Source organism: Ovis canadensis, chromosome X, assembly GCF_042477335.2.
Source record: "Ovis canadensis isolate MfBH-ARS-UI-01 breed Bighorn chromosome X, ARS-UI_OviCan_v2, whole genome shotgun sequence".
Classification (NCBI taxonomy): Eukaryota; Metazoa; Chordata; class Mammalia; order Artiodactyla; family Bovidae; genus Ovis; species Ovis canadensis.
The window spans coordinates 65,564,081-65,589,675 of record NC_091727.1 but is presented as its reverse complement, the minus strand read 5'-3'; the positions used below and the strand labels follow the sequence as shown (position 1 = coordinate 65,589,675).

General features: G+C 40.6%; 2 protein-coding genes across 6 annotated transcripts in view; both read right to left on the bottom strand.

Moving 5' to 3' along the window:
* The window catches only part of GCNA (germ cell nuclear acidic peptidase), a 26,623-nt gene extending 3,304 nt beyond the window's left edge, over window positions 1-23,319 (bottom strand). The window contains exons 1-9 of one of the 4 annotated variants that reach the window (XM_070291804.1): window positions 21,403-21,637; window positions 21,238-21,312; window positions 19,676-19,730; window positions 11,610-11,656; window positions 11,158-11,194; window positions 8,656-8,738; window positions 5,853-6,218; window positions 3,613-3,688; window positions 216-360 (exon numbers count right to left, since the gene is read on the bottom strand). In XM_070291804.1, coding sequence (XP_070147905.1) covers window positions 216-360; window positions 3,613-3,688; window positions 5,853-6,218; window positions 8,656-8,738; window positions 11,158-11,194; window positions 11,610-11,656; window positions 19,676-19,722 — 801 coding nt within the window. In that variant the 5' untranslated portion in view covers window positions 19,723-19,730; window positions 21,238-21,312; window positions 21,403-21,637. Of the gene's footprint in view, window positions 1-215; window positions 361-3,612; window positions 3,689-5,852; window positions 6,219-8,655; window positions 10,813-11,157; window positions 11,195-11,609; window positions 11,657-19,675; window positions 19,731-21,237 lie in introns of those variants that run through there. The other 3 variants (XM_070291803.1, XM_070291805.1, XM_070291806.1) reach the window with 3 other exon arrangements.
* The window catches only part of OGT (O-linked N-acetylglucosamine (GlcNAc) transferase), a 40,940-nt gene continuing 38,615 nt past the window's right edge, over window positions 23,271-25,595 (bottom strand). For both annotated transcript variants that reach the window (XM_070291801.1, XM_070291802.1), the window contains exon 22: window positions 23,271-25,595. In XM_070291801.1, the coding sequence (XP_070147902.1) occupies window positions 25,421-25,595 (175 nt within the window). In that variant the 3' untranslated portion in view covers window positions 23,271-25,420.

Here is a 25,595-nt window from a genome sequence, read left to right as displayed (position 1 = left end):
TGCTGATCGCCTATGGTAGTAACAGTCTGGACCATATACTATAACCCACAAAACATTCTGTTTCTTTCACATATGCATGTCTCATCTCCCCTCCCCATCTAAACACACTTCTCAAGGGCAGGAAATATACAGTTAGTACATCTGCACACCTCCCAGCACCCAAGAGAGCTGGGCATACAGCAAATGTTCAATAGGTGCTTATTCATTGACTCTACCTTTTGATCAAAGACAGATCTGTTAAGCAGAGCGTAGATTTTCTGAATCAGTTCATCCTTATTTCGTTTGTAATTCCTTCCAGAATACTGCTTTACGTTTTCAAGGCCATGAAAGAAACATCCAGGTATTTCACACTGAGAATCCCTGCAAAAGTAAAAAAGGCTGAGTTTTATAGAGTGAAAGAACTCAGTAGAAGAAATGCATATATACAGGTCACGACAAGAGAGACTTAGAAGACTTGCTGGTCTCTCTTCCTTCCAGCTCCTGCTACAAGGGCATCTCCTATAAGGTTCCATTCATAGCCTTTTTGCCTTCACTCCCCACACACTGTCAGAGATGTGAAGCCCATGGTTCCAACCCCAAAAGGAGCGATCCCATACCTTGATCTGCAGTCTCCACCTCTCTCCTAAGATCTAGTTCTGAGTTCACAAGTGCCCAGTGCAAATTTCCAACCAACTAACCTGAGTACGGAGGAGTCTGGTGGGCTACAGTCCACGGGGTCGCAAAGAGTCGGACATGACTGAGCGACTTGACTTCACTAACCTGAGTTATGTCTCCAGCTAAATGTGTTTAATTGTCCAACTTCTGTTACAACAGGCTAAAAACCTGAGACATTTTAAAATCCATTTTCTCTTTCATCCCATATTCAACTAGGTACAAAGACAGATCACTGTCTGCTTCACATCATCTCTTCCAGCCAGCCTCTCCTTTCCACCCTGCTGTCATCACCCTGTCCTCTTCTCTATGCCTTGCTACTATAACATCCCACTGTGTTCCTTACCTACAGGCTCTTTTTCTTCTAATCCAACCACACACATACACCTTCAGATTACTTTTCCTAGGCCATGTTCCAGTGATGTCCCTCTCTGTGCGGCCCAACATTTAAGGCCCAGGTCAACCTGGTTCCAACCTCTATTTCCAGCTACCATTTCCACTCTGGCCAAAGCGAGCAACTTAAATGTTCCCAGGACATGGACTGACATTTCGCATAGTTCATTCATACCTTGGCAAAACCTATTTGTCCATGGCCTAGAATAGTCACACCTTCACTTCTCCGGAGACCCACCCTCTGTGGAGCGCTTCATCATTTGCCAAGAATTTCTTTTTTACATCATCATATTTAATCCTCACACCATCCTCCAAAGAAGCCACTACTATTCTTTCCATTTCCACTTAGCACATGACAAAATCAAAGTTCAGAAGTTAAATGACTTACCCAAAGTTCAGAGACACTGAATATACTGACCCAAATCTTGTGGTCTTTCCATTAGACCACTATTGCTGTCCCATCTTTCAAGGCATAATTCAAATGCACAAAGAATAGTGCAAAAAAAAAAAAAAAAGAATAGTGCAGAGCCCATAAAAAAACACACTTGTAATAACTATTTAACATTTTAATCTTGGCTTGGACAGTCCACAAATCCAAAAAGATCAGCCCACAGAGCTGAAAAGATAAACCACTAGCAAACATAGGGAAGTGTTTCTGACTTAACAGAACTTCTGAAGCAGAGATTTTGCCAAGACACTTGTTACCCCTTAAGTCACAAAATAAAACCCTATGAGAGGTGCCTGAGTTGCAGGTGGGGGAAAAGTACCAGACAAGACAAAGGCAGCTAAAGATAGAATCTCTCACCCCAAAACCTGATATGGGTGACTAACATTTCTGCCTCCAATTATTTAGCTCTGAAAGCAAATTTGCATCAGAAAAGGTGGCAGATAAAAACCTAAACCCTCTATAGACCTCAGCAGAGAGCATGACCCTTGCATGTGTCTGTGCTCATGTCAAGCAGCTTGTGGCTTAGCAAGCCTTCACTTCAGTGGTGATGCCACTCTACTGCAGGCTGAACATCTCCACATCAGAGGAACCAACAAGACCCCAGACAAGTACATCAGACACCATGACCAGCCAGCAGCCTCCACGGGAACAATGCTGAGAACAGGAAGCCTACAGACTAAAACAGGAAGCAGCAAGGCACAGTGAAGAGTCCCAACAGGCCAGCCTTCTTTGGATGAGGCAGAGGACAGCGACACAAAGGAGCAGCTTTTTCCTTCATTCGTCACGTTCTCTAGCAAAGCAACCTGGGACCTACCCAAGACACATGTCCCTAGAAGCAAAGCAGCTTAAATATGGATCTGAGAATCCAGAGAAGAAGCTTTGCTAAGAGGGCCCATCTAAGAAAGGGTACACCAAACTGAAGAGAAATGCAGAAACAGAAAGCCTCTCTACTCAAGTCCAGTTTCTCTATTGCCCTCACGCCTGACATATCATTTTTCTTCTTCCCTTAAGATGCATTTATTGCCCTAAAATACAGGTAAAAAAAGAATCATACAGTCCTTCAAATATACCCCTTCTTTTGTAACATAATTCAGATGGAAGTATACATTATTCCTGAATGCAAGTTAAAAAAAAAAAAGTATGTTCACTCTATCACATTTTTAAGAGAAAAAGTGAAGTTCCTAGAATCTAAGTGAGGAAATGCATTAAATTTTTTTTTTTTTGCTTCCTTTGACATTAACATGTCTTTGGTCTAAACAACCTGCTGTTTTCACTATCAATATAACAATATAATACCAGTATCAATACATACATAACATATAGCTTAATAAAGATAAATGGACTGCAAGCGATCCCTTTCATCCTAACATTTAAGATATAAAAATTAGCAAGAATATATAGGTAGTAAGAATAAGGGTTCATATAAAATAGATAATCAACAGGGATCTACTATACAACTCAGGGGACTATACTCAATATTATGTGATAACATCTAAGGGGAAAGAATCTGAAAATACACACACTGAATTGCTATGCTGTATACCTGAAACTGAGATGATATTGTAAATCAACTACACTTCAATTTAAAAAAAAAATTTTTTAAGGGTTCATCTGAAACCCTGGAAGATAATCTTGACTGCCTCCCCTCAATTCCAATGGATGGGAACACATTCATGCTACCTTCTCACCATTCCTACTGCCTTTGCTTTTAGTTCTGTGAAAACTGGTGGCCATAGGGCTGTATCTAGCCTGAAAAAAAATGATCTTGTTTGGCTATACATCATTTAAACAATCTGAGTCTAAAGACAAAGGAAATCTCAGAAGCCAGAGCTGCTGTGGGGGTAAAAGCTCCAGTCTGCCCAGAACCGCTAGGTTCTGCGTGGAGCGCCCACACCAGCTCTGCTAGGGAGACGGAGGAAGGGGACACAGAGGTTCCTCCTCTCCCCACCTTCCTCCTGCTGCTGAGTCTATCCTCCCAATTCAGGGATATAAAACTTGTTCCATGCTGCCCACCAGACCCCTTCACTTCCTCAAAGACCCTCCCACGTGACCAGTGAATGGCTTCACATGTGACAACTGTGCAGTCAATTCCTGAGCCACTGACTGTGAGCAGTACATACCCAGGCTTGGATTTTTCAGATTTCGATGTCTTGGGTTTCTTCTTTGAAGGCTTACGCTTCTTTCGTTCTTTAACAGCTGAAAAGATAATAGTTCATCCACACCCTGGAAATTGGTACCAACTGGCAGCTAACAGGAAGGTAAACCCAGGAGAGGCCCCCACAAACAAGCCCAGAGTACATTTTAGTGTTGATAAAAACTAAAAAGGATAAACTAAAAGCTGCTTTCTGAAGCATGCATCCTACTCTAGTAGCTGGCATGAAAGGTTTTACCTACATGAGTCACAGAGCTGCAGGCGGAGTAAGTGGGGCAGGATTCTATCCTAGGCACCGAGGACTATTATGAAGCTACATGAATATACCATAGAAGGTTAGATTGTGGGGACAACAGAGGCACAAGCAGTATAAGAAATGGTGTGGCATAGCTCACACACTTGCTTTGAGGAGGGTGGGTCCCATCCTAGGCAGCACCTTTATTCAGTATACAAGCCAAATTTTCTCTCCTTTGTCTAGTACCCACACTGCTAGTTGCTCCAGCTAGAAATTCATTTATCAGTGGAAAATTCTTAAAGAGATGGGAATACCAGGCCACCTGACCTGCCTTCTGAGAAATCTGTATGCAGGTCAAGAAGCAAGTTAGAACTGGACATGGAACAACAGACTGGTTCCAAATCAGGCAAGGAATACGTGAAGCTTGTATATTGTCACCATGCTTATTTAACCTATAGGCAGAGTACATCATGAGAAATGCCAGGCTGGATGAAGCACAAGCTGGAATCAAGATTGCCAGGAGAAATATCAATAACTTCAGATATGCTGATGACACCACCCTTATGGCAGAAAGTGAAGAACTAAAGAGCCTCTTGATGAAAGTGAAAGATGAGAGTGAAAAAGTTGGCTTAAAACTCAACATTCAGAAAACTAAGATCATGGCATCTGGTCCCATCACTTCATGGCAAATAGATGGGGAAACAATGGAAACAGTGACAGACTTTATTTTGGGGGGGCTCCAAAATCACTGCAGATGGTGACTGCAGCCATGAAATTAAGATGCTTGCTCCTTGGAAGAAAGGAGCTATGACCAACCTAGACAGCATATTAAAAAGCAGAGACATTACTTTGCCAAAAAAGGTCCATCTAGTCAAAGCTATGGTTTTTCCAGTAGTCATGTATGGATGTGAAAGTTGGACTATAAAGAAAGCTGAGCACCGAAGAATTGGTGCTTTTAAACTGTGGTGTTGGAGAAGACTCTTGAGAGTCCCGTGGACTGCAAGGAGATCCAGTCAATCCTAAAGGAAATCAGTCCTGAATGATCAGGACTGAATCAGGACTGATGCTGAAGCTCCAATACTTTGGCCACCTGATGTGAAGAACTGACCATTGGCAAAGACCCTGATGCTGGGAAAGATTGAAGGCTGGAGGAGAAGGGGACGACAGAGGATGAGACGGTTGGATGGCATCACCAATGTGATGATGGATATGTTTGGTTAAGCTCCAGGAGCTGGTGATGGACAGGGAAGCCTGGCGTGCTGCAGTCCATGGGGTTGCAAAGAGTTGAACATGACTGAGCAACTGAACTGAACTAGCTAGAAATTCATGTATTTAGGAGGTAGCGCCCTTCATTCATTTATCTAAAAGTTATTAAACATCTATTACATGCCAACTACCAGGCTAGACTTTGGGAGAGACTAAAAGATGAGTGAGAACCCTCTCACCAAGAGGCTCACTATCGGGACATCTCTGATGGTCCAGTGGTAAAGACTCTGTGCTTCCACTGCAGAGGGCATGGGTTTGATCCCTGGTCAGGTAACAGACCTCGGATGCTACATGGAGCAGCCAAGAAAAAAGAAAAGGCGGCTCACCATCGACTAGGGGGACAGATTCGGAAAGATACTTAACACAGTTATGTAAGTGCTCTTATTACTGATGAAGTCTGGAACTTTGGGAACCTGGGAGGGAGGAGCAGCTCAGACTTACAGCTTCCTACAGCAAAGTGGCAATTGAGCCTGGGAGCATGAGGACAACAAGGCCATCCCTCCCCCTCCTCAGAAAGAGCCTTTTCACTGTGATGGCTGCCACCCTTGGCCACTAGAGAGCTGCTGAAATATGGCAGAGAGTTAATAAGCAAGATAGACTCTACAAGACAAACATATCTGGGGGAAAGGGAACAGCGAGCCTGGCTGGCACAGCTGTTGCACTAGGCTTAGTCAGCGGGACAGACATACTTGGTTTGATTGGCTTACCAGGTGGCACAGTTATGTTTTTGGCTTTATTTTTCCTTTTCCTTGGTTGTTCCACCACAGGCATAGACTCTTCATCAGTTGACAACTTTCTGTCTAAAATCTCTGGTTTAGCTTTAGGATCATCATTTGGCAGCTGGCAGAGATTTTTCAGAAGACTCTGCTTACCAGCTGCAGAAGATAACTTGTGCTGGAGGACAGCAAACCCATCCTTCTCCTCTTCCTCAACTTTGACAATTTTGTTCTGACCACACGAATCATTTTCTGTCACCACAGGTTTTTCCAGATCATCATCATCATCATCAGTGATAACTATTGGAGCCTCCTGGGTCAGCTGCTTCTTAGTATCAGACACTTTCTGACTCTTACCTGAAATTCGAAACACAATCATGTATAAACATACTCCCCCCACCCTCACACCCCCCTCAACTTCAGATTATTGAGCACAAATTAAACAAGCCAGGAACTGTGGTATAATGAATCACAGTTAAGAATCAGTTATTTTAGACTCTTTTCCCTCTGCTACTTTATCTTGCTGAGAACAATGACAGATAAAATAGGAATTCAAACCCAGAGGCAATTTTCAAATCACATTCTCTGAGTAGCACCATGGAGGTGCTCAGGGGTTCCCACAGGTCTGAAACTTGTATATTTTCACTGGGCCAAAGCAAAAAAAAAAAAAAAAAGAGAGAGAGAGAGAGAGAATAATAAAGTGGGTTCTCCCTGCGAATCAAGCCTGGCTTCTATAACTTAAAGGACTGTACTTTATTTTGAGATTATGTTGTCATTAAACTTTTGGCACTCTTTATTTTATGAAATTATGATGACACATGATAGTTGGAATTTATTTCCATCATTAGAAAAATTAAAAATTGGCAATCCTTTGTTACCCCCCAAAACTTCTTTCTTAAACTAGTCCATAAGTCCAAAGCTCTCAGAACCACTGATGTGAAAATGAGGACAGAAGTTCTGATGCCAGCACCAAGAGGCCCTGGGAACACTGGGATGGTCCCTAGCCTCATAGAGGACCCATCTGTTCATCTGGAAACAAGGGGCAGCATGCCTAAGACACAAGCTGTCTGCATTCTGCTCAGAGTTCAGCATCTAGATTTCTACGATTCTGGATGTAAAAAATATAAATCACAGCACAGACAAGTTATAAAAATGTATTTATGGTGCAAAAACTCTTTATCCTAAAATTCCATATTTGGGATAACATATTTTGAGTACCATCTATGATTTAAATTAATTATCAAAGAACTTAAAAAAAAAAAAAGAACCGCAGATATGCAGTAAGGAAAGAAAAAGCAGTGGGTGTTCCTATGGGAAAAAAGTCATCCTTCCTAGAAGATTTAAAGATTTCCCATGTGCAATTTAAATTCTAAAAAGTAGGGACAAAAATGAACAAATTTATAAAACAGAAACACTCACAGACCTAGAAAACAAATTTCTGGTTACAAAAGGGGAAAGAGGTGGGCGAGGGAGGAAAGATAAATTAGGAGTTTGGCATTAACATATACACACTACAATGTGTAAAATGGATAACCAACAAAGACCTACTGTATAGCACAGGGAACTATAGTCAGTGTCTTGTAATAAACTAAAATGGAAAATAATAGAAAAAAGGAATATATGTGTGTGAGTAACCTAATCACTTTGCTATGAAACTAACACACCTGAAACTGACAAAATATTGTGAATCAACCCGATTTATGGATCTTCTGACTAAAGGAGTCAGCAACTGACTTTGGCTTTGTCATTCAGGCCCCTATGCTAAAGCTACTTCCCCTGGGGCTCTGTGTACATTGCAGAAGCTTGTCATGTTACACCCCCTACTCTGCACCTGGACCTGCATCCTGCTCAGGCAATCTACTCAGAGCTAGAGAGGAGGGGAAAAAAGAAATCAGATGGGACAGGTGATGAAACAGTAGGAGATGAGGGTTCCAAGCCACCTATCCTTTCCCTGCTCTGATATCCCAGGTTAACTAGCAGAATCTGGCCAATGCTAGCTCGGGGGGTAGTTACCAAAGCAGCAGCCAGTATTTTTAAGGGTTCCAGTACTTTAAGCAGGTGCCCATGTCTCTTGCCCTATGTCAGGTCCTAAGCAAATGGAGATCAGTAAAATACTATCCCAAAGGTTTAAGAAGCTCCTAGTCTTCCTATGTCTCAAACCCACTGAACAGGTTCTGAATTGCAAGTAAAACACTCCACACCTCCTGAAAGGTGATGAGGGCCTCTGAATTCAAAGAGGCAAGGATCTGTTACGGCAAATACACGCTAAGAAAAACAAGACTCTCTAGAAAATATAAAGAGGGTAGCAAAAGGCAAAGACAAACAGCTAGACAGAGAAAACAAGCGTATCCCTGAGAAGTCACCGCCAGCTAGCCTATAAGCCTCACACGTCCTCATCTCCATCAGACTGGAAAGAATGAGTCCCTTCCTCCTCCCTGTCATCCACACACAGAGAGATGAAGAGTGGAAGGCAAAACAGCAGGGCAACCTTCATGTTGCTCAGGTTGAGTTCCTAACCTCCTCTGCTCCTGCAACATAATGCTCAGTAGGTAAGAACCCTACAGAGGGTGATGCCTGGGTTCTACGGTAGCAGGAACAGCTGCTGCTCTGTTAGGAAATTAACCAGGGAGTGCAGGGGACCCAGCCATATCCACATCTAGCACATAGGAAGGAAAAACAGTGGCACTCACTATGGAATGATTCAAAACAGAATGTTTGCCGACTCATCCTGAGATGACTGTGCATGGTGAAGCTGCACTGCACAGCTCTTTCTCTAAGTTAGTAGTATACTTGCCTTTGTGATTTATTTCACGTAGCTTAGGTTTCTTTTTCTCAGGGACGTATTCATCATCAGAGTCTGAGTCAATCACCACGTAGCTGAGTGACAGGACAGAGAAAAACAAAAGCATGAAAGCAACATTCTTCTTTTCATTGCATTTTCTATTATACTTTTCTCCAGTGAGCAAAATCACTTTGAAATGATTTTGTTGGTTTCCTAGAGTAACTCTGTTCCCCTCCTCTGGAACCACTCAATCATTGTTCCTGATTTTCCATCTTTCCTAACTTCCTACCAAACCTTTCCATCTGCCTAAATCCTTTCAAAGGGAGGAATCTGTCTAGTATTGAGAGTTGAAGTGGGGTGTCAGAGGGTATGTGTTCAAATGGTTTTGGTGTGAGGGGAAAATGATTAAGGAAAAGTCTAATTGCCATTTCTCTTTATCCGCGTTGAGATCCCCCTGCCACAGATGCAGAGAGGCAGCCTCAGTGGGGAGGTTTTTCCCGGGTGCTACTCTTTGCAGCCCAAAGCCAGCACCACCTCTCTAAGTGAGCAGTATCCCTGTGACACCCAAGATGTGGGTGTTGTGGGCACACCTCTGGAACTGTCATTTTCAGCTCTCCAGGTATTTGGGTCAGATGTTCCAGAAGGCTGAAATTCACCACCTTTATTTCCTACACAGTGTATAAGTGTGATATACCTTTATGATGAGAGAGAAAACTCCTTAAAACGCTGCTAGGGAACTTGTCTGCCCTCGTTACAGACACAAATCTATTCATCCATTTCCTTCATATTCACCACTTTTAAGCTGCCAAGTTTACAGACCTTTGCTCTCTTATTGACCATTCATTCCATCCTTAAAATTCTTGATTCCTGGGACACTATTGATTTTGGTTCTCACTTGTTTGCCCACTCCTTCTCACTCATTTCCCTTCCTTGCTCGTCCCCAGGTTTTATCCACATCCCTTTCATGCCAAGCCAATCAATCCCTAAGGATTGGGTAAACATTATCTATCCACCAGCCCAACTTTGCTTCTGACTTCTGGCTCCATAGTGCCAGTCTCCTACCTGGATGTCCTATGGGCAGGGTCAATTTTTAGTCAGTCTACACACGTACAGCCTCACCAACTGTTTATTGGTGGTATCTGTTTGAACCAATCAGGCAGCAATCCTGACTAATCCCTGTTTGTATCTCTTGGTTGTTAAATTTTTTTTAGTATCAGCCCTGCCTGTAGGCCCCTCAATCTCAGCATACCCAAAACTGAACACATCACCTTCTTCCTCAAATCCACCCTTCCTACAGTATCCCACAGATAGAAGGCCCCAGAACTGGATCAAGATCTGTGGGCACTCCAGGAAGACACCTCAAAATGGATTTTCTTTACATATTTGTTCAACATCTATCTAGTGGAGACAGGAAAAAACCAATTGGATATTCTTAAATTTATTTTCAGTCAAGGGCTCTATAGCATATAATACTGAAAATCAGGATATTTCTAAGGATCTATGACATTCAAAATGTAAATGGCAATGGTGGAAATTCTGCATCTTTGTGGTGATGTTTACAGTACCTACTCCATATACATACCATATACGTTTGTCAAAACTCATCAAACTGTATACCTAAAAAGGGTGAGTTTTTCTGTATGTAAATCATACCTCAATAGACCTAACTTCAAAAATATAAATAACAAAACTGATCATTTCCAATAGATAGCTTTATACAATGCATTATTCAGTTCTAGAATTTCAGCTGATTGCAACTGCTGACTTCACACATTGGTGTCAGGCTTGGTGGCTTGCATGCTGTAAAAATAATCAACAGAGATAGATCAGAACTAGCCAGAAAAACATTTTCCCACTTGACAGCATTATTTCGTCTTAGTGTGGGAAACAGAAATGACCAATTCACATTCCTACAGGATTCAAGGAGCTGATATGGAAACAAGTTATTTCAGATTCATTCCAGTAAATTTAGCACTATAGTATGGCACCTGAGCAACAATCCTTAGTGTAGCAGAGGACTCCTAAATAGGAAAAGTAGTAGATAATGCTGACAGGTTATGGCCAATTCACAGAGGACTTTAACTCCTAGGCTTACCTATTTGATCTCCCTTAGATAGACAATTTGAATAGAAAATTAATATGATCAAAGCAGTGTCTCAGGAGATTAATCTGGAAGTAGAATACAGACTTGATCAGAGGAGGAATAAATCAGGCTAAGGAGCCCGCCCACGTAAGAAGCTCTTGCATGAATACAAGGGTAAAAATTGATAAAGGTCTTAGTAGTGGAGACTAGAAGTTAAGGGATGGTTCAAAGAGACATTATGAAGAAGAAACTGACCAATTAGATAATGGGCCAGTGATAAGGAGTCTAGTATTTTGAACCCAGGTGTGAGATCCAACACCCATTATAACCCTGAACATAGGATTCACAGAGAAAATGTGATGTTTATTCTGAAATCATCTTACCCAAATATTATTCCTTTAAAAAAGTCAATTTTCACCAATTCTACCCACCTGACGGTCTCCTTTTTCATCTTCACTCCAGTTATATCTGAATCAGAGAAAGAAAGAGGTCATTAGAAAGCATGTGAAGCATGGTCAAATCTGATTACCTATGTCTTTAACTCCCTAAAACCAAAGTCCATAAATTAGACTTGGTTAAAATTTATGGTGGACTCTTAAGTCATCTCCCATGAGAGACAGAGAGAGAGAGGAGATAAAAAAGTACAGAGATCTATAATGAGAAAAAGGACAGGAAGCCAATTGGAAAAGAAGCACAGAGGACATCCTCTGTTCCTCACAGTAGGGAAATAAACTTTGTTTCACCAATCTAGAGAGCTCTAGAGAAACAAAGCTAGAACAGCTTATACCAAATGTCCAAAATCACATTTCAGTCATCTCTACGAAGACATGGCTAAATTACACTTTTAGACTGTAAATTACTGCTTTGAGAAGACTCTACTTACAGCAGTCAGGCTCTTCATCAGTGTCTGAGTCCACAGTAACAACGGGACTGCAAAATAAAATACATTCTGTTTTAAAGGAAAGCTACTAACATACGTTCTGTTTTATTTTATTTTTTTCATATGTTCTGTTTTAAAGGAAAGCTACCAACAATATTAGCAACCAAATGTCAAAAATCTCATATGAAAAGAACCACCAATCTGAGTTTCTGAAATGTAAAAAGGCTTTAAGGGCTTATGAAATGAAGATCACAGTAGTGGAAGAGAAGAAAAATTAAAAGCCACAAGCTGCTCAAAGCCGCTTTGTGCTCTACTACACAAAGTCAGGGAAAGAATGTTAGTTGAGTATCATTAGCTATCAGTGAGAAGCCTGTTTTCTGCCCAGTGGTATATTTCTATTTAAAAATATGAGGAAAAAAATAAAATAAAATAAAAAGATGAGGACTTCCCTGGTGGTCCAGTGGTTAAGACTCCACATTCCAATGCACAGGAAGCAAGTTCAAATTCTGGTTGGGGAACTAAGTCCACATGCTATTAGGTATGGCCAAAAAGTAAAAAATAAAGTTAAAAATAAAAACAGAGGTATGAAAATGAATTCCAAGAAAGGGACCACAGGGAAAAAGACTTGAGAATGCAGAGATTACAGTTAAAAATCAAAAGGGCAAAAGAGCAAGGGGGACACCTTTTGGGGCTTTGCTGCGTGAAGAGGATCTACTGATTGGGATTGCTATCTGAGTAAATGCACAAATGCTGAAGTGCATTTCTTGGGGAGAAAACACAGGGTGATTTCAAACCTGAAACTGCTCCCTGTGGTGAACCATGGCATTGGGCCCATTGCTTCCCGGCCTCACAATCTGCCAGAGACCCTAGCACTCATTCTACCCCAGCTAGCAGCAGGCTGCTTGGCTGGCTGTTCTAGCTTCACACTACAGTCAGCCCTCTGTATTGAAGGATTCCACATCTGCTGATTCAATCAACCTCAGATGGAAAACACTCAGGAAAAAAACCATGCCAGCAAGTTCCAAGAAGCAAAACTTGAATATGCTACGTGATGGCAATTATTTACGTAGCATTTACATCGTAGTAGGTATTATAAGTCATCTAGAGATGATTTAAAGTACATGAGAGGATGCGCATACATCATATGCAATTACCACACAGTTTTATGTAAGAGACTTAAGCATCCAAGGATTTTGGTATCCAAGAGGAGCCCTGGAAGCAATCCCCGCCTACCCCAGATACTGAGGGACAACTGTACTGAGGTGACACCAGAGCACATTCCACCTGGGGGTTCTTTAGCTCACCAGAAAGCAAGTGACTGGACATCCCCTAAATCAGCCACTCATGATGATTCAGAGAGGCTCAAAGTCCAGCTCAGAAAAGCCATACTTCCATGCTGGAGCCAGGTTCCAATTCTAGGACCTACTCATGGGTAATCTTATCATGAACTATTGTGACATACAGCTAACAGAGGAAAATAAAGTGCTGAAGAAACTGGGCATCATAGCTCTAAAGTTTAACATATTGCTTTACATATTTATTAGGTTTTACAAAATATTTATAAGGTTTTACATAAAAAATCAGCCTTAACCACTTCTTGTAGACTTTTATTTTGGCCTTGAGATTGATTACTGGACTGATTATATACCTTTTAAACACACATGTTGGCTCACCCCCTTGATTAAGTTTTCTATTCATTTATTGGTCATTGTACACTGGACTTATTCAATAGTAGGCGTCAAGCCATTTTTGTTCAATCAAGAATGAAATCTCTTGGTTTCCTAGGTATGGGTCAAAACGTGACTTTGGTTATATAAAATCTATTATCAATATACATCACTACATATAAACTAAAATGTGATTCATACATCATGTATCTTTTCACACACTTCTGTGTTACACACACACACACGCATTTTCTTTAGAGGTCAAATAAAAGGAACCAGGGATCAGAAACAGGACACAGAAAGTTATACAACAGAGTTCCACTCTAATCCCCAAAGAGAAAACATCTTATTCAGGGTTGGCAGGTAACCAACAGGAAAAGTAAAAAGGTCTGAGGACAGCACTAAGGAAGAAATAGGTGGTCAAAAAAGCAGAATGTAGTACCCTTTTCAAGTAAAATGTATGACCAGGAGTCCAAGTCCCTAGAAAGTGTTTAAAGACTCATGTCACTAGGTGCATATTAGAAAATATATGCACCTGAGAAAAGCCATTTGGCTTACCCAGAACTCTACCATGGAAGGACTAAGAAATCATATTAGAAAGCTTTCAAGATATATAAAATAAAAGCCCTTGAAAACTTTTAAGTACCCAGAGATCTTCTCTTTAAAACTGAAGCCATAAACCATACAGATTATGCTTTCCTTAACTACAGAAAAAGATATAGAAGAATCAATATCAAGTTATTAGTAATTATTACTTCAAAAGAATGGGAGGGTGTGTACATGTGAGGTTGACTCTCACTTTTTACTTTAGATGTTTCTGTATTGTTTATTTTTAACGTGGGCCTGTATTCTACTGGTAATTTCTGAATAAATATGGAATAATTAAATAGGATGGGTACATCCATGGTTCATTCATTCATTGATTCAACCATTTATTTATCATCTATAATAGCCAGCCCACTAGGTGACCCATTTGCTTTTCTGACCCAATTATTTTTAAAGTGAGTGTAACAGGGTAATTTTTACAATATGGGATTTCTGCATTTTTATTGTGTGGTAGTCATTAACAAAACAAAGAATCTTGTGCTTAAAAACAAAACAAAAAAAAACTACTCAGTGAGCACCAGAGAATATGAATTAGGCTTTGATTGCTCAGTGAAAACCAGTCCCCTATTCTTTGTATTATGTATCTCAGTAGCATTTCTGCCGTCAGAGTGCCAAAACCTCCTCAACGACCTTGTCCCATAAATCACTGGGAAAATAAGAGGTAATCACACAGGAACACCCTCATCCTCCCACCAACAAATCTACTGACCTGTCTGTAACTATAACCAACTCTGCCTTAACAAGGAATGCAGTGTCCCCTCCACTATCTAAGGCCATACCCTCCCTTATTCCTTGGATCTCTCCCCTGCAGTTCTCAAGGAATTGCTTCCTGCCACCTTCCATGCTGTGCTGCAGGACTGACCCCTCTCTCCTGGGTCATTCATTCTACTATCCCTAGACCCCATGTCCTCCAATCTTATATTTCTAGCCTTGAACTCTCCACTGAACTCCACCTATCTATATGGTATCTTGGATATTTACTAAGTATTTAAAGTGTGTCATGACCAACACAGACTTTTTTATTTTGTCCTTCCATTCTGTTCCTTTCTGGTTTTTTTTTTTTTTAATTTTAAAATCTTTAATTCTTACATGCGTTCCCAAACATGAACCCCCCTCCCACCTCCCTCCCCATAACATCTCTCTGGGTCAATGGCACTACCATCCAACCACTAATGCAAACCAAAAATTTAGGAGTCATCCTTGATTTTGCTCTCTCTTACCTCTCATGTCCAATCCATCAGCAAGACCCGTTGGCTCTACTTCTAGAGTGTATTTCATCTAATCTAATACATTATTATATGTACCTCTAAGAAAGGAAAAAACACTATCAAATGATGACATGCTATCAAATGTATGAAGCATCCCAGTCTCAGAAATGTTAAGATGTGGGGAAAGTCTCTGAACTGAACGATAATATATTCTATACTTATCCAAATCTCTCCAACTTCACTATCACCACCCTACTCTAAACCATCATTACCGCTCACCTAGATTTCTGCAAATCAAACCTGGGCCTCAGTTGTCAATGAACCATTTATCTCAGAGGGCTACTATGAAAATTAAACAAGATCCTAGAGGGTCATGTACTTCTCCCCCATTCACGGCATTTACCACACTATACTGTTTATTGCCTGTTTACATGCATCTATCTCCCATTTCAGACAGTAACCTGTACATGGATCTCGAAGTGTGTCTGTTTCATACTGTTAAGTACAAAGTCAGTACTCAATAAATATTTGCTGAATAAATAAATGAATCTCAAAAAGTGGTTCCAAAGATCCCTTTCATTATTTTCCATCCTCCCACCCACATCCCACTGAACCTCATTTTTAAAGGATTTTTTGTCTATTGGATCTCATTAAGAAATATTTTTCCACTTAAAAATTTAATTACATACATGAAAACTCAACCCTTAGAATAGAAGAAAATAATAGCAAATGAAATAACTAACAAAGGATTAATTTCCAAAATATACAAGAAGCTTATGCAACTCAATAACAGAAAAATAAACAACCCAATCAAAAAGTGGGGGGAAAAGTGGGAAAAAGACCTAAACAGACATTTCTCCAAAGAAGACATACAGATGGGTAGTAAACACACAAAAAGATGCTCAATATCATGAGAAACACAAATCAAAACCACAATGAGATATCACCTACACCGGTCAGAATGGCCATCATCAAAAAATCTACAAACAATAAATGCTGGAGAGGGAATCCTCTTGCACTGCTGGTGGGAATGTAAATTGATACAGCCACTATGGAAAACAGTATGGAGATTCCATAAAAAAAACTAGGAATAAAATCACATATGACCCAGCAATCCCACTACTACCCTGAGGAAACCAAAACTGAAAAAGACACATGTACTCCAGTGTTCACTGCAGCACTATTTACAATAGCTAGAACATGGAAGCAACCTAGATGTCCATCGACAGATGAATGGATTAAGAAGCTGTGATAAGTATATACAATGGAATATTACTCAGCCATAAAAAGGATCACATTTCAGTCAGTGCTAATGAGGTGGATGAACCTAGAGCCTATTATACAGAGTGAGGTAAGTCAGAAAGAGAAAAACGAATTATATATTCACACGTATATATGGAATCAAGAAAGACAGTATTGATGAACCTATTTGCAGGGCAGCAATGGAGACAGACATAGAGAACAGACTTATGGACGAGAGGAGGGGTAGGAAGGAGAGGGTGGGACAAACAGAGAGAGTAGCATGGAAACATACACACTAACAAATATGAAATAGATAGCCAGTGGGAATTTGCTGTATGACTCAGGGGACTCAAACTGAGGCTCTGTGACAACCTAGAGGGGTGTGAGGCTCAAGAGGGAGGGGACATATGTATACCTATGGCTGATTCATGCTGATGTATTGCAAAAACCAACACAATATTATAACTATCCTTCAATTAAAAATAAATAAATTTTTAAACAAGGGGCCTTTTAAAATATCTACTCAATACTGTCTCAATGATTTATCAATTTAAAAAATTCCCCCCTCAAAAATTAATTACATATATATGCCCATCTATGAGACAGCCTGAAGTACAGAGTCAGCCTAAAGCAAAAATAAACAAACAAGTAACAATATCACCGCATTAATGAAAATACAGTGCCCAGATACTTGACATAATGGTCCTAACTTGCAGTGGGGGCAGGTGGAGAGCCTGGCAGGTTGCTGTCCAGCCTCAAGAGCAATCTCCAAGCAGAAGTCCAGCATCTGGTCTTTGCATCTATAGCTTCAGGAATTCAGGTTTCTCAATTTTTCATCAAATGCTAGAGGAGTGACTCCTGTTAACCAAGTTTTCAAGGGGCTGATTTATAAAGCAGAATATACTTGCTTGCTTCTTAGGGGAGAACTAATGCCAACCAAGTGCCCTGGGAATTCCCTATTTGGGGCATGTTACTGAGGGTCATGGAGAGAGCCGGGACTTTACCTTGTGCATTTTTGATCACACACACACACACACACACACACACACACAACTTTGATTCTTTAGTTGAATGCCACACCTAGCATCTTTGTGCATTTAATTACATTCATAAATTGGATTTTTCTAGGATTGAGTTCTAGAAGTCAAATTACTCAGTCTAAAGTAGGACCAATTTTATAGCTCTAGGTACATTTCCTTATTTGTTTCCAAAGGGTCATACTAGTTTACGGTGTCAGGAATACTACTATAATAAGACTAAATATTTAAAATTTGCTAATTTAAGCAGTAAATACTTTTAAATTAGCATTTCTTTCTATTACTTCTTAAGATATGTTTCCAAATGTTTGCTGCATTCTTTTATTAATCCTCCCCATTTTAATGGCTATCAAGAAAAAGTGTTTACCAGTTTTGTGACTGATAAAATACACTGAAAAGAGGAGTAGAGAAACACTTTGTCCCTGTTCTTCCAACAGTCCCACTTCCCAGAGATAAGTAATGTTTCTTATTCTTTCAGAAAGCTCTCAAGCATAAGCACATACCCCTACAAGTCAAGTGCACAAAACTTTCTTATAAATAGTATTATGCTTTATGAATTATTCTGCAGCTTACAGTTTTTGACTTTATAGATCTTAGTACTTCTATTATCAGCATATATAGTTCTTATCACTTTTTTTGGATGATCCATAATTTATTTCAAGTACACCCTTAGGATATATAAACTTCCAAATTTGTGTTATTACAAACAATGCATCCTTGTATGTATTTCTTAGTGCACTAGTAATTAATCATACATCCTTCATCCACAGAACTGAACAAAGACCAAAACAGTCTGTGTACGTTTGTATGTGATCCAATGAGCATGAGTTACAGGGAGAAGGGACATGGGAGAAGTAGGGGGAAGGAGTCAAGAGAAAGTAAGAGTGAACTACAAAAAGAACACGTATGAAACAACCACTTGTTTTTAAAAAGAAAAAGTCCTTGTAGTAGAATTACTGGCTCAAAGGACATGGACATTTAAAATTTTCATATTGCCAGACTGAACTACAAAAACGTTGTACCAGTTTACAGTCCCACCATGACTGCATGAAATTTCCCTATGGGTTTGCCAACACTGGGTATTATCAAAATTTTTAAATCTTTGCTAATCTGATATTTGAAAAATGGTAACTTGTTTAAAGTTCCTTTAAATAATAAAATTAAAATTTGAATAAATTTTAATGTCTATAAGCCATTTGTATTTTTTCCCAGAGAACTACCTTCTAAAACTTTTGCCCATTTTCTCTTTGTTCACCTTTTAATTGTTGCTTTTATTTATTTTTTGGCCATGCCACATGGCTTGTGAGATCTCAGTTCCCCAGTCAGGGAATGAACACAGGCCACCAGAGTGAAAGCCTAGAATCCTAACCACTAGGCCACCAGGGAACTCCCTAATTGTTACTTTTTTCTTTGTAGGCTAAGGAAGATAGACTTTTATCATAAGTAATACAAATATTTTTTTCAGTTTCTTGTTCATTTTTATGTTTTTGTTAAGATATTAAATTTAGAAAGACATTCCTCACTTCAAAATTATTGGAAATAAAATCCAGCTATATTTTCTAGCATTTTTAATGGTTTCACTTCTAATTTTAAAGTATTTTATTTGTGTGTAATTTATTTTGCTATAAGGAGTGATGAGGTAAGAATCTAATTCTTGCTGTTTTCCAAATGGTCAACCAATTATCTTCAAATTATTTGTCAGTGAAGCTATCTTTTCCCCACTGATTTGAAATGCCTTTTTTTTCCCATCCTGAACTATATTTTCATATGCATTTGGGTCAATTTCTAGACTCCCTAGTCTATGGTTTCTACTTTCTTCCACACGATACACTTATCTGTATGCTTATCTTACCTAGAAAGGAGAAAAAGAGAGCAACCTTTCAGGAGAATGAAGACTTAAGAGATGAGACAACTATTTTAAAATACCTATCATGAAAAAGAAAAATGCTTCATCTGTGCACCTCTAGAGGGGAGTACTGACAACAATGGGGTGTGAATAACAAAAGGACAGACTTGATGGTCATCAGAATGATGAGTTTTCTAGAAATTATGTTCAACAATGCATAAAGTTGCTTCATGGAGTTGTATACTCCTGGCCACTAAAAGAGCTCTTATATAGAGGGTTTATGCATTGGATAGGAGGCTGGACTCCCATGATTCTAAGATCTCTTTTTACAATTCTCATTTTATGACTAACCAAATTATACATTCTATAGACTCTAAATGACATAACTGTATACTTTTTGAGAAAATCGATTTGACAACAGAGTAGGACTAAACTAAGAGAAAACAGTTTTTTCAAATCTCACCATTTATCATCCTCGACCTTCACACGGCCAGCCCCTTCTTTGGACATGTCCACATCTGTTAAGAAACCAAAACCAATTAGACGTTTCTACACTCTGCATTTGCTTTTAAGCAGCTTCTTCACTGTAACCTAAAACCAAAACTTCACTCCATGAAATAAGTATTTAAATTTATTTATTGTCGACCTTTCTCCCACCTCACTCCACCAAGATTCTTTGTACGTCAGTCAGAACGCCCAAAGCATATGGGGGCTCCTGATGTTAAGTCACCTCAACGCCACCTATTACAGAAATAGGCGAGAGCAATCATTCATCAGCCTCCAGATCAATTTTCTCTCCGTTATATGGCTTTAGCATGCGCTACTAGGTCCCTGGCCCAATGCTCTTTCACCCTTAAATGTATTCCTAACCCACACACACATCACCACCCTCTCTTCCCTCTCCCCACATCTTCGTTTCACCTACTTCTACCTCACACCCCAAGAAAGTCTTCCATCAGGCTTTCACAACCCCCCTTCACCAACTCCCTACTTCTGCTCAGAGCTAGACTTATACAGACCAGGCCACACATCCCCACACACCTCAATCCAACTCACAAACTCCCCAACCCCCTCCTCCCACAGGGGATCAGGTCACCCTCCCCCCACAACTCCATCTTCCTACTCTCACCTTCTCCCTCAGCTAGTCTTGCACTCAATCAGGCCTCGAACCCTCTGTTCACCATCACACTCAACACAGTGCCTCCTCTCCCCCTCCTTTGCCTCCCCCTCCCTCTTCTCCCCACCTTTGCACCAATCAAGGCTAGACTCATCCTCCCTCCAGTCTTGAACCAATAAGACCTCGACACCTCCACCACCCCTCACACACACTTCCACTCATCTTGTTTCTGCCTTTTCTCCCCAGGAGGTCCTTACACAAACAGGTCTAGACCCTTCTGCTGCGGCCTGGAGACAGCCTTGCACCAATCAGGCCTCGACTCCCACCTCCTCTTCCCCAGGGACCTAGACCCCTCCCCCATCTCACCTCTCCACGCCCACAGTGAGTCTTGCACCAGTAGGGGCCTCGGCTCCTCCATTCCCCCCTCCGACACTTGCCTCTCACCCCTAGCTGATCAGGCATCGACACTCCTGCCTCCCTCCCAAAACTTACCCCACCCCTCCCCCACCTTACCCCACCCCTCCCCCACCCTACCCCAGGAACATACATGCACCCCTACCCAGCCTCCACCTGCCCCTACCGCCATACTCCAAACTCCAGCCGGTCAGCCTTCCACCCTGCTGCAGCTGCATGCCACCTCCCAGGCCTACTTCCTTATGCCCCAAACTGGTATATCTGCTTGCCCATCCCCATCTTTAGCGGAGTTAATATCGCTAACACATGCACAAAAATTCCTTCTTCCCAAAGTATTAGGTGCAAACAGGCAAAATATTTTGCCAAAATCTCAGCCTCAAGATTCACGGAAAATCAGTGTCCAGGGCTTATGGTGGTCCTCACTTTAATGAAGCCTGCTCAACCGCAACAAGTTTCAAGATTTGCTCTCGCTTTGCTACCCTCCATTCACCTACCTGCTTCTGCAGCCTCTGGCCTAGTCAGTCGCTGCTCTCCTCGGACAAGTGCGTGGTGTGCAAGATCCCGAGCAACTGTAACAAACGCCAAGCGCAAGCCCTTTTATAGGGCCCGGGCTCAGCTGGCGGTAGGAACTGACGTATTCCCGCCCTCCCTGTACCCACCTATCAGTGTGTTCACCAGGCAGATTCAAATTTTCGCGGTTATGAATTTGGCGCCCTGGAACAGTACTTCCGGAATCACGTCCATCTCTTTCCACAGTGAATGCGCCATTTCACACAGATGACGTAGTTTAGCAATCCTTCATTTTGGGGGGCGACAGGGAAAAACCGAGCCAAATCCTCCAGAATAATTTCATCATTTGCAAGGACTTGGATAAGCGAGCCCTGTTTCTTGCTTGAATTGCCCATGCCTCTAGGTTCCTTTGCCTCCCCCAATCACGCATGAAGTTGAGGGATAGGGGTGTGGGTCGGGGGCACGGGCGCAGGGGCACGGGCGCAGGGGCACGGGCGCAGGGGCACGGGCGCAGGAAAGGGGGAGTGGCTGCAGGGGTGGGGGCGTGGGCGGCGCAGGCGCGGGGGCGGGCGGGGGCTCGGGCACGCAGGCCAGACCCCTAGATAAGAGTGAAGCAACAACCCAAAAGTGCCTGGCAACACTGAACTGTGATGCCCGCTTCCAAAACCCTCCGAATTCTGCAGATAAAGAGGAGTTAACTTGAAGCTTTTTGGCACTCACTCCTGACACCAAGAAAAACAAACGGGGGTAGATTAAAACACACACACACACACACACACACAGAGGTAAGCAAATGCTTTCTATATTGTGCCTGATTCTCTGGCAAAAACCCATACATCCCATAATTTAAGCATTTGGCCAACAGAATACAAACAAAATGTCCTTGGCATTTAAAAATATTAATAACAATGAGTTTATATCATGTTAGAAATGGTTCCAAACGTTTTATTTGGATTTAATCCTTACAGACACTTTAAAAAAGCAATGTTAGTACCCTCATTTTATAGCAATCAGTGGCTAAAAAGTGGCAGGGAGCTAGAATTCAAATTCCAGTAGCACTAATTTAGTCTGAAGCACCAAACTGCCTATCTACATATATAAAGGTACTTTCTGATTTGATAAGAAATTGGGTTAAAAAAGGTTTATCATTATAACCTTATCTTTTACAAGAAACTTTTAATTTACCTCTATAAGCTGCTTCCATAAAATAAGGCTTACATAACTGTGTGGCTCAGAGGTTTGGGGAAAGAATCTGAACATTAGCTGTAGTTAGTATTAAAAGACATGTGCTTCGAGTAAAGAGTGGATTTAGGACTGGAATCAAATGGTAAGTTACACAAGTTTATTCAAGGTACATAAGAAACTCCTTTAGACTGCAGGCAGAAGGAGCTGAAGCAGACTGAAAATAACTGATGCAGATTCCTGATAAATAGTCAAGAGGGTGGTAAGTATTTATGACTAAGTTACTGGATACCTTTCTTGTTCCATCTTCCAAGAAACAAACACCAACCTACATTAGGGCTTTGAGGGTCATAGTCCACAGAACTTAGGAGGCAAAGCACCAGGTATTTTATTGGAAACAAATTCTTGTTTATATCTCTGTGAAAACAGGCACCTGAACTGCCTGTTCTGGTCCCTGATACATGGATATCCTCCTCCCTCATACCTGTCTTTGAGTTCAATCACCATATGAAGTGGGAAGGAACAGTCCACATAAACAATGAGACTACAAGGGTAGATGAAGCCAGAATGGTTATCAGCTAAACAGGAACAAGCACAAGTGAGTGCGCTGGGAGTCTCAGGCTTTCTCAAGTCTTAATAGATTATACACCAACCTGACCCATGCTCCACCACACATGGCTGAGAAAATGAAATAATTCTTATTATCATAGGTGCACTATAAGGAAATTTGGTCCTGTTGTCGTTTGGAACTGTTGAAATATAGATTTCATCATTGGAGGACCCTGTTATTCCAGCCAATGCTCAATTTAACAGAACACAAAATACATCAGCCATATTAAGGGCAAATCATTCATTTATTGTTTAAAGATTGCAAGACAACATCTGAATTTCTGTAGCACAATTTAAATGTTTTACTTCTTTGATAAAGCAGAGTATAATAGAAAAAAACAAGTAGTTTCCAGTAATATCTATATCTCTATTCAGAAGTAAGTCCTCCACAGACATGTTACCTGGAAACAAAAGCCTGTTACAATAAGCAAAGCTTCAACCAGAGCGGCTACTTTTCGTGCCAGGAAAAGGTTCATCCCTATAGGAGGAATGATGTGCTATGTAAAATGGCTGTAAGGTCACAGCCTTGAGGGCACTGGAAGTATATTATCCTATTCCACATTAAGTAGCTTGGTGAATTCCAAACATCAATTTATTTGCAACCAAGCTGGCAACCTTTAACTGGTATCTTAATTAGATAAAAAATAAATTAAGAAATCCCTAAACTGATGTTCTTTCATTTACATTGTTAAAAGGTACACAAGTTCATTAACATGTAATTCTGGTTAGAATTACACTTGAGACTCTTTGCTCAGATTTTGGTTAATAGTATGAATCTTTCAGAAATTTCAGAAAGTTCTTATTAATCAATAATTTGTCAGCTAGGATACATTCAGGCATCAGCTGCAACTACAAAATAGGTGCACTGCCTCAGCACTTTGGAAAGACATTATAATCTAGAACACTACTAGCAGACAAAATATTACCTGTTACTGGATAGCATATGTGCAGTACAGCAAGACAAAACATATATTCATATGTTGGCTTATTTAAGCCTCAAGCTCTCCATCCTTTGTTGAAATTCAATTTTATTCCTATGAGTTTAATACCAAAAAACTCAAGCTCCAGGAGGGCTAAAGTCTAATTTGTACTCCAAACCAAGTAGCAGTACAGTTTGCTACTACTGAGGCTGAGTCCGAAAAGACTTCAGGATCAAGTCCAGAAGACAGTTATTACACATGATACCCTAGAAGGTCTGAAAAATAATTACTCATATACATTATCTGGTCCTTTAGAGCTTTTTTCCTATAACATGTTTTTTGATGAAAGTTATTTAATGTATCAGAGATAACTGTGACTTACTGATCAAATATTTGAATACTTACCTGGGATTTCATTTCTGCTGAAAGAAATAGGAAGAACAGGACTCACTTTAAAAAAAACAAACTTCAGAAATGAAGGTAAAAATATTATCACACATTATCACTTTTGGAAGCAGCATAGAGGGACAGTCAAAGGTAAAACACTGGTGAAATAGGTCAAGACTCTAGGCCAAGAAAACCTATATTATTATCATCAATGACAGTACCACAACTGTGCCCTTCATAATTAATAATCACTCCTAAGAATTTTCATTTGGCACCAGATGATATGTTTAAGAGAAACACTCTGGGAGGTTCTGAATCAGACTTGGTTTTGTTAGCCAAGTTACAGGAAAAATTTTAAAGTCAGGGGAGGGGAAGAAGGAACTAGGAAACAGACCAGGAAAAATATTAAGTCATCATCATCATCGTCATCGTTGTCATCATCATCATCTAAACCAAGAAAGCACTGATAGCTCCAGACATTATGTCAGACACTAAAACGACTGATATAGGCTCAAGTGGTTTATAAAACCTATAAAAAGACTACACCAGCAAAGTTCCCATTAATCCGTAGAGTTCAGAAACTAAAACAAGGAAAATTTTAGCTTAAAACCTTATCTCAAGAGAATCATATACACTTCACATGAATAAAAATACCTGAAACCAAACATTTTTAAAAGCTCCAATACCCAAAATATAAAGAAAAAAATTAATTCAGAAGACTCATCAATCCATGGAATCACAAAACGGCTGGACAATCTCTCTCTCCCCTCCACACTATCCATCCCATGGAAGACCAAGGGAGATCAGACCTTCCAGACCTATGCACCACCTGGTTGCTGCCAAAATCCTATGGAGACTCCTTGTGGAATAGCAGTTTCCCATCTCCTGTGTCTCTCCCTATCATACAGGAAGCAAGTCTGGCTGTGCTATTGTATTATCATTATTTGTCACCCATCTGCAACATGATGATACCATACAGATAAGTAAAAAGTACATATCTAGTTCCCTTTCACCAGAAGGTTGAGGCTCAGGTATAGGGGTAATTCTCCTGTGTACATGGTGTCTTTATTTAGGCAGATTCAGTGACTTCAACAGGCTTAATCATGTGATCAGGTTTGTTGCCAGCTGCATAATGCTCCCACATCTGTAGATACAGCCTCTCTAGTTCCATTGTGTATTGTTTGGTGTTGAACAGGGGGCTAGATATTCTCTGCTTCCAGACTTTGCCACGAATTTTCTTCAGG